Consider the following 9,505-nt stretch of genomic DNA (forward strand, 5'->3'; position numbering starts at 1 on the left):
GATTTTGGATTTTTAAGAGATAGGATTTTTTTTTTATGAGCTATCCTTGGGTGCGCACAAGGGTAAAACTCCGCTCGCCTATGCAATAGCTTGCAAATTACATAGGAGTGATAATCCGCATTAGGCAAGTCCGGTGCTACGAGCTTGACCCAGAAGGCAAATCCCTTACTTTCGCTGGCAAGGGATTTCGAACTTGAGACCTTCAACATGATAGTCCCAAGCCCAAACTATTTGTAATCACGATTGTTTCTATCTGATATTTGAAAATTACTGGTCCGACTAATTCAGATTAGAACCACATGTTCCGTTCTATGAATTTTGTCTTTATTTTTATTGTTTTGGTTTTTTAGTATCATTGGGATTAGCATCTGATGTGAATTTCTGCATCATATTGTCTTCATGATGTAATTCTTTTTTTGTTGTGCAGCATTTTTCTTCATCTTTTCTCTCTGATTTTGGATCTTCTTTTCCCCACAAGAGCAAGTAAAGGCCAACAATGACAATTATTGCTCCTATGATGCTGAAAATAGAAAAAAAATGGTTAATTATTTAGAACATAAAGAATTCATTGTTTTCTACTTCCTTCATATAAATTTATTTGACATAGTTTGAGTCGTCATGATAATGACATGAGTTAAGCTTAAATAAACTTGCAAGGATTTATTTTGGTGTTATAGTTTGATTTGTCACAGAGCTTAAGAAAGAAATAAAAGACTTTTGAAATCTATCAACTATACGTCAATCCCAACCTAGTTGAGATCGGCAATAGTAATCTTCATTGATCATGTCGCATCATTTAAGCTCATTTCCGACTAATTATACAAAATAGAAAGTAGTAGTTGTCTATATTTGAGCATATAAAATGAGTTTTTTACCTGCCCATATATAGCTTTTCCCCAAACACAAAGTATGCTAGAAGTGCCACTAGTATAGTTGATAGTGGATTGAACATAGTCACAAAAACAGGTCCCTTTTGCTCTGTGCACCACAATTGAATATAGCACACCAAACCAGAAATAACTATACCCTGTTTTAAATCCCAAAACATTGTCACAATCAAATAAAATTTCACTAGAGAGAGTTATATTACTCGAATTCTTTAAAAATATTATCATATTTGTATCAAATCCTCCAAAACGTGAGTTATTTTTAGTGATTCATTATACATCCAGAAGCATTTTTGATAAGTCCGAGCAACATAGCTACGAGAGATGATCGGACCCTTCTTACCCCATATATTGTAGACCAAAAATCAATGTTGAAACCAATAGTCCAAGCAGCTCTTTTATGTTGTACTATGACTGTGTAGAAAGCTGATTGTGCTGCTCCAACAAAACTCACCCATGTTGTCAGTGACAATTGTGCTGGATATCTTTTCTGTGTGTAAGCCTGTAAAATTTGAAGGATGCATAGGCAGACTCAGAATTTGAACTTTATAGATTCTGAATATTATGATAACCATTTCAAATGCTAGTATATACTTCAACGATTGGCCGAGGGGACTTCCCGGATACAAATAATTCAGTTAAAGACAATTAGGCAAGACGTTAGCTAGTACCAATAGAGTATAAAACTAGTATATATTTAGTAAATTACATAACACAAACATACGATATAGAACAAACCTACTTGGTTCAGCTGAACCCGTAAGTTGTCTTCTAGCTCCAAGAATGTGAGTCTGTCACGACCCAAAACTGGACACGACAACATAGCCTAACTCTTGTCGAGCCAACCCTTTATAACCTCAACACAATCAAGAAACATAGACAAGAACTCCACTTTGGAGTTAGCGATTTTCTGATAGTGACAAAAAAGCTTGCTTACTTTATAAAAATTTGACTGAAATCACATTATTATTATATATTAACTTAAGGTCATTCTATAAAAAAAACATAAACTTCAAATTGTAAATTCGTCTCTAGTAATGAATCTGTCACAACTAAACTATCATAATAGACACCTAATGGCCTCAACCTAACCCTTGACCCCTAACAAAAATCAAGAAACATAAAATTTAACACATAGAACAATTTATATAGTGCAAAACTAGTCTAAATATAGACAAGATTTTTGTAAAAATGACCTGCATGATGTACCATATGGCCCTTGTAATGCAACTAGCAAAAGTCAAAATTGAGCCCTTGACCCAATCTTCCTTGACAACATTGTTTCCTTGATGAATATATATAATAGGATGCCATAAATTCTTCAAAATTGCTCCTTTGTACAATGTCATAATCATAACTCCAGCCAAAGAAACAAGTGTTCCTATGATTTTTGCTATTCCTCTAGGGTCTCCAACATTAACAATTTCCAACCTACAATATTAGAAAACTTTTAAAATTAGAGTTTAATTAAGCTCTCGCAACTTCACAAGAATCTTGTGATATATGACTTAATTTGTTTAATGTTTATAAACAATTATCCCATAATTAAAAATGTGTGCTCTTAGTCTATGTGTAGGAAATATGTTTTGTTTGAACTATATTACTGTCAAATATAAAAACAAAATAAAAAGCTTAACATAATACACGAGTAATTTTGTGATTGATTAGTTAATAATTATAATAAATTTGTAAGTGTCCACAATCAAAGGATCAAATGTTTAATTAGTTATATATCACATGGATTAAAATTATTTTAATACTAGTAACTAAGGGATAAAAATGCTATTAAATCATTTGATTAATAAATTAATTACCTGAGGATTACTGCCAATACAAAGGTAAGTGCAGCAATAGTGTTGAGCATAGAAGCTATAAGTGTTGGAGAAGTGATAGTCAAGCTCACAGAGTACATGTTCAAAGTTAAAGTCACTCTGAAATAAATTAAGGACAAAAAATGTTAGTATTATTTTGACTCAAATAATTATATTTCAAAAGGATAATTAATGATGTTTAATTGAGCTTAATTACCCCATTAGAGAAAGTACAAAGAACTCCAATAGCAAAGCCATAGTTAACTTTGGTCTCTTTTTTCTGCGTAAAGAAACAAAAACATTTAAAAGAGAATTTAAAAAATTATTAAGGAAAAAAAAAATTAAAAGAATAAATCATTCAACTGTCGATGTGTTATATTAAATTTGTACTACTATTCCATATTTAAGGATAATTTAGTTCAAATATGACATACTTCCTCTATTCTTGACTACTTGTCCAATTTAATTTTTTTATTTGTCCCTTTTTCCTTGTTCATTTTGACAAATCAAAAAAGGACAAAAAAACTTTACCTATTATACCCCCAATTAATTAATTTTGAAAACGAAAAAAGGTCATATTTACCCATGTACTCTTAGAAAAGGATCATATTTGCCCTTCGTCATACTTTTTTGATATATTTGCCCTTGTCATCCAACTTTAAGGCCATATTTACCCTCCATCCGTTAAATCTCCATATTTTCACATAATATTATTCATGTTGTGCCTATGTGGATTTTATTTTTATATAATTAAATCTAAATATTATTAAAATTATTTAACTTGCTCCATACATTAAACCCAATCCACTAATCAAAATAAAACCCAACTTGATTCTTCTGCGTAAATTTCTTTATGGGCATTATTGGAACAAATGTAGAAAACTGTATAGTATCTCCTCTTTCACATTAGACAACACTCAACTTTAGAACTAATACAGATTTTAGCATTCAATTAGATATTTTTGTTAAGTAAATTAAAGCCAAGTTTCATCGCTAATCTTGACGCATAAAATTGAATAATCTTAGCATTCAATTCGATATTTTTGTTAAGTAAATTAAAGTCAAGTTTCATCGCTAATCTTGACACATAAAATTGATTAATCTGCATTTTATTAAAAAATAAGTAGAATTTCACAAGTGCTTTGTATTCTCGATATGATTACAATTACATTAACCCATCTGTCCCATACAAATATAAAACCCAAACCCACGATAGTTAAAGACTTGTTCTTGGGTTCATTAGTGGATGTGTGTGGGTTAAAATGATTTTAATAGCCATCGCTTCCCCCCGTCAGTCACTCGCACAAGGGTAATATGGAGATTTAACGGATGGAGGGTAAATATGGCCTTAAAGTTGGATGACAAGGGTAAATATATCAAAAAAGTATGACGAAGGGCAAATATGATCCTTTTCTAAGAGTACAAGGGCAAATATGACCCTTTTCCGTTTTGAAAAAAGTTAGAACTTCTTGAAAATCTTAAATTTTTAACTCATCTACTTCATAATTAATAGGGATAAAATGGTAAATTCACTATGTCAATCATTGTTTTCTTAATAGGTGTGTCAATTCAAAAGTAGAAAAGTAATTAGGGACAGAGGGGGTATTTGCTACTACCTCCGTCCACTTTTAATTGTCATAGTTTCCCTTTTTAGAGTCAAACTATAAAAACTTTGACTAACATTTTACGATTATTTTTTTATCATATTGATATACAAAAAATTGCAATTTATAGTTCTTTCGTATAGTTTTTGAGTCTAAATTTTTTATTTAAAATATAGAATTAATGTAATCTAATTAAATTTTGGAAATTAGTCAAGTTGACTTTCAAAAAGCGCAACATGACAAATAAAAGTGGACGAAGGAAGTATATTACATGATCAGATATATATATTTCAAGTAATTGAAGGTTAAATATACTTAGCCATCTATTTCAAGGACAAAATACAGAATTTATCAATAATAGAAGAATAAAAAGGTGCAATTATCCCTTCCATTCGATATGTTTTAGTTTGACAACACAATGAAGTTTAAGAATACAAAGAATATTTGTTAAATAGTGTTGGTAAGGTAAATATGTTTTTTGACATAACAAAGTTCATCGGTAATGTAAAAAGTCCTTTACCCTATCAACATATATAGCCAACATATTTAATTTATAGGCTAAAAATGGTGAGCAACTCAAATAACAATTCTCTAATGATCTAAAAAGGTCTTCTCACTAACAGCATATATAAAATTAAAATCCTAAATTTATATCGACCGTTAATTATAAGATACGTACCTTTCAAGAAAATACGCGAACGGTAACATAACTAGACCTCCCACAATGTTTCGATAAGTTACGTAGACATGAGGATTCATCCCATGGTTGAATGAAGCTTCAATAATGAAATAAAGAAAAGCGTAGCAAATTTGTACTAAAATCATAAGAAGATGAAGTTTGAACTTCTCCACAGCCATATTTCTTTGCAAAAATCACCCTTTTTCTTTTATAAAATGACCACAATTTACTACTAGCTAATATAGACAATTAATATGGAATTAATTTTTAAGAGATAGGATAGGATCTTGCTGTTGATCAAACATATTCTTGTGGTGAAAATAATTTTATACTTTTCCCACACGAAGATAGAATATGTTTCTTGTTTGTTAAGAAGAAAAAAATAAACTTTGAGTGAAGATTTAAAGAATGGACACAATTATTCTTGAATATTTATGACAAATGGAATAAAATGGGAGTGTAAGATTGTATTATATACACACATTTTGACCTTCTTTCTTATTGGTAGTATTAGCATTATCTTTATAGTTTCTTTCTTCTTCAATTATGGTTATTATCTCTGGTTTTTATACTTCGATTATTGTATATTTCGTTGTCATACTTGTTACTAATTTTTCTTTTATTTGTTGCATAATCCTCTTCATTTTGCATTATTTTGTTGTTATTATTGTTTTTATATCTATATTTCCTTTTTCAATCGAGGATTTATCGGAAACAATCGTTCTATCTCTATAAAATAAAAGTAAAATTTGTGTACACTTTGCCCTTCTCAAAATTTATAAAATCTATAGATTACACTAAGTATGTGTGTGTAATCCAATATCACCAGAACATTAAGAACTTTTTAAAGAAGAGAAATAACCCCTAAGTGGATTAGTACATTTTCAGGCTCCACTAAAATTCACTAGAAAGCTATGTTACTTATACTTTATTCAAAAAATATTATCGTGTTTGTATTGAATGTTCCAAAAAATGTACTATCATTTTAGAAATTCGACATTTATTGAGCGACATTTTTTATGAATCCGAACAACATAATTAGAGAAATTAATTGGAGAACCTTCTTACCCCATACATTATCAATGTTGAAACCAATAATTCAAGCAGCTCTTTTGTGTTGTACTATGATTGTTTAGAAAGTTGATTGTGCTACTCCAATATAACTAATTCATGTTGTCAGTGACAAGTGTGATCTAGCAAAGCCAGCACAGAAGCAGCCCCCGAATCCACACAGGGTACTTCAAAGGAGGTTATCTTTAACCTACTGCTCAACAATTCCAAATCGAAATTGAAAATCTTTATTGAACCGTGATGGCCAGCTAAAACTTTACGGGGTTGAAGCATCTTCTTGGAATCACTAAGGAAGTAGGAGATATCTTTTGTATCCATTACTAAAAAGACGTTACATATATCATGTGAACTAAAATTAAGTACAGACTTTAATAATTGATGGTTAATTAGATGTGTTATACATCACGAGGATTAAAATCAGAATTTATTAGTAGTAACTAATTAATTAAAAGTGCTACTAATCCTTTAATTAAATCATTTACCTGAGGATTACAGCCAATACAAAGGTTAATGCAGCAATAGTGCTCATATATTGGATTTTGGATTTTTAAGAGATAGGATATTTTTTTATGAGCTATCATTGGGTGCGCACAGGGTAAAACTTCGCTCGCCTATGCAATAGCTTACAAATTACATAGAGATAATCCGCACTAGGCAAGCCCGGTGCCACGAGCTTGACCCAGAAGGTAAACTCCTTTTACTTTCGGTTCGCTGACAAGGGATTTCGAACTTGAAACCTCCAACATGATAGTCCCAAGTCCAAACCATTTAGCCACCCCGAAGGGTTTAAGAGATAGGATCTTGTTCTTGATCAAACATACTCTTGTGGTTAAAATAATTTTATACTTTTCCCACATGAAGATGGAATATGTTTCTTCTTTGTTTATAAAGAATAAAATATAAACTTTGAGTGAAGATTTAAAGAATGGACACAATTATTCTTGAATATTTAATGACAAATGGAATAAAATGGAAGTGTATGATTGTACTAGAGACACACAATTTGACCTTCTTTCTTATCAGTAGTATTAGCATAGAGACACACAATTTGACCTTCTTTCTTATCAGTAGTATTAGCATTATCTTTATAGTTTCTTTTTGGTAATTATATATATTTTTTGTACTTTGATTATGGTATTATTTCTTTGTCATTACTAATCTTTCTTTTATTTCTTATATAATGCTTTTCATTTCGCATTATTTTATTGTTGTTACTACTCTCATATCTATATTTCCTTTCCAAACTATTTAAAATTATTTTTTTAAATCGAGGATTTACCGGGAACAGTTACTTTATATATATATGATAAAAATAAGGTTGATATACATTTTACTCTTCTCAAAACCCATTGAGATTACACTAAATATATATGTGTAATCCAATATCACCAGAACATTAAGAACTTTAAACAAGAGAAACAACAGCAAGTGGATTAGTACACTTTCAGGCTCCACTAAAATAAATTAAAGTAGATATGATGATGGAACCACATTTGGATATAGTTTATAATAAAAGTATTAAAGTAAACAAATCATGGAATCAATAATTAATAGTTAGTGTTTATACAAGTGTATATAGAAAAGGAATAATATTACACCATATTAAAGTGTCATTGTTTCAACTCAACAACAAGCAGATGATATCACATGATATTAAAAGTATTTTTGAACTATTTTAGCTTACTTAACCTTATAAAGATTCATTCATGTACGTACATACAAACCAATCATGTTTCCAATATGAGCATAAACTTGAACTTTACATGGGTAATTATCACTCGAGGTTATGGTATCAAGTCAAAATTTGACAAATAAAAAAGAACTGAAGGAGTATATGCTAAACTTGATCCATGGACATTATGAAAGCACATATTCTCCAAACATTTTTTAGAATGCATTAATGACGGTAACTGCAACATGATTAATTAAAGCTGAAATTTTGTTTAGTTGACTCTTAATGTGAGCACTAATAAAAAAAAGCATATGTTGCTGACTTGCTGTTGCCAGAAATTAAAAAATATCATAAATGCTGATTCTTTAAATTTATTTATTTTTAAATAATGTCCACATAGCTAAATATACTGTGAAACACAGAATTTTTTATGATATAAGGTGAAGATGAGATAGTAACAATGGCTATATCATGTCCACTTCGAAGAATTGATGCTTCCACTAGCGGATGTGGTGAAATAGATACAATTTCTCCACGTTTAATTAAAAGTTTAAATTTGAAAAGATTTGTAATAGGAAATGGTTCTGCTTTAATGAGTCTCGCGTGACACGAATTTGAATTAAAATGAAATTGGTGAATACCAAATACCAGATGTTTATACCTTTTAAAAAAAAATAAAGAATTGATGCTAAAAATCTAAGAATTTAGAAATTTGCATCTGCGGTGGAAAAAGAATGATGGCCGTGTTAGAATTAGAAAGATGCAAAGGAGAGCATTTTCTAAATTTTGCTATAATAACAGCAATTTTGTGTGTTACATTTTTTCCTAATTTAGTAGGGAAACCGTAGCCAGCCAATTTTTGTTTCTCTTTTCTTCATATCTAACACTTTAACTTAACAAGTGATTAGATAGATACTTTACTTGACTGAAACATACTTTGATACATAAAATATAACTTCTTCCGTATCAAAAAGAATGACTACTTTTCTTTTTAGTCCGTTCAAAAAGAATGAATCATTTTTTTTATAATACTTTAATTTCAACTTTCCACAAGGTACATTTAAGATCACAAGATTAATAAACATTTTGATATATTTGACATAACTTTAATTTAAGATTACAAGATAGAAAAGTTCTCTTTTTCTTCAATCGTACCAGATCAAACTCAATCAAACAAAGAGAGTAACTAATTACACACACTTCACCTATTATATTGTCACAAAAATCTTGTTGACTCTTAGCTCTTACTAAGACAAATATTAAATACTTTCAACCTACCAAAATTTAGATAGATGAACAAAAAATTCATACCTACCATTATATCTATGTTTAAATTGGAACTTTCTTGAACCAGCGAAAACAATCTCTCTATACTTACAAGGTAGAGGGGTAAGGTTGCATACACATCACCCTCCCCAAACTCCACTTAAAAGTATAAGTGGTACGTTGATGTCGTTAAAATTGAACTCTAAACATCCTATTACATCCATCTCAATATCTTATATGGAAGATGTCTAACGCATCACAATGTTGATGGCTCAGCTTGAGCGGGAAACGGTAACAACAAACAACGGAGTAGACTATAACAACAAAGATACTGTGTAATGTCTTGAAGTTCCACTCCATAACAATATTACGGTTTCCCTTGCACAGTAACTATTTTTTCGATTATACGGAGTTGAAAAGTGGCTATTTGTGAATTATATTCTTTTCCTGTCAAATTTATCTGTCTTCCAAAATAAAGCAAATGCAGCAAATTTATAAGAGCACCATTAGAAAGA

General features: G+C 30.3%; 1 protein-coding gene across 1 annotated transcript; it reads right to left on the minus strand.

Moving 5' to 3' along the window:
- Positions 1–323: 323 nt before the first annotated feature.
- LOC125825932 (auxin-induced protein 5NG4-like) lies at positions 324–2,956 on the minus strand. Its single transcript, XM_049505219.1, has 6 exons — positions 2,916–2,956; positions 2,702–2,818; positions 2,084–2,318; positions 1,231–1,389; positions 876–1,027; positions 324–520 (listed from the first exon to the last, which is right to left on the minus strand). The coding sequence occupies exons 1-6, from the start codon at positions 2,954–2,956 to the stop codon at positions 331–333; spliced, it is 894 nt and encodes a 297-aa protein (XP_049361176.1). The 3' UTR covers positions 324–330.
- Between the last annotated feature and the right edge of the window lie 6,549 nt (positions 2,957–9,505).

Source organism: Solanum verrucosum, unplaced genomic scaffold (assembly GCF_900185275.1).
Source record: "Solanum verrucosum unplaced genomic scaffold, falcon-dt-bn FXZP01000161.1, whole genome shotgun sequence".
Classification (NCBI taxonomy): domain Eukaryota; kingdom Viridiplantae; phylum Streptophyta; class Magnoliopsida; order Solanales; family Solanaceae; genus Solanum; species Solanum verrucosum.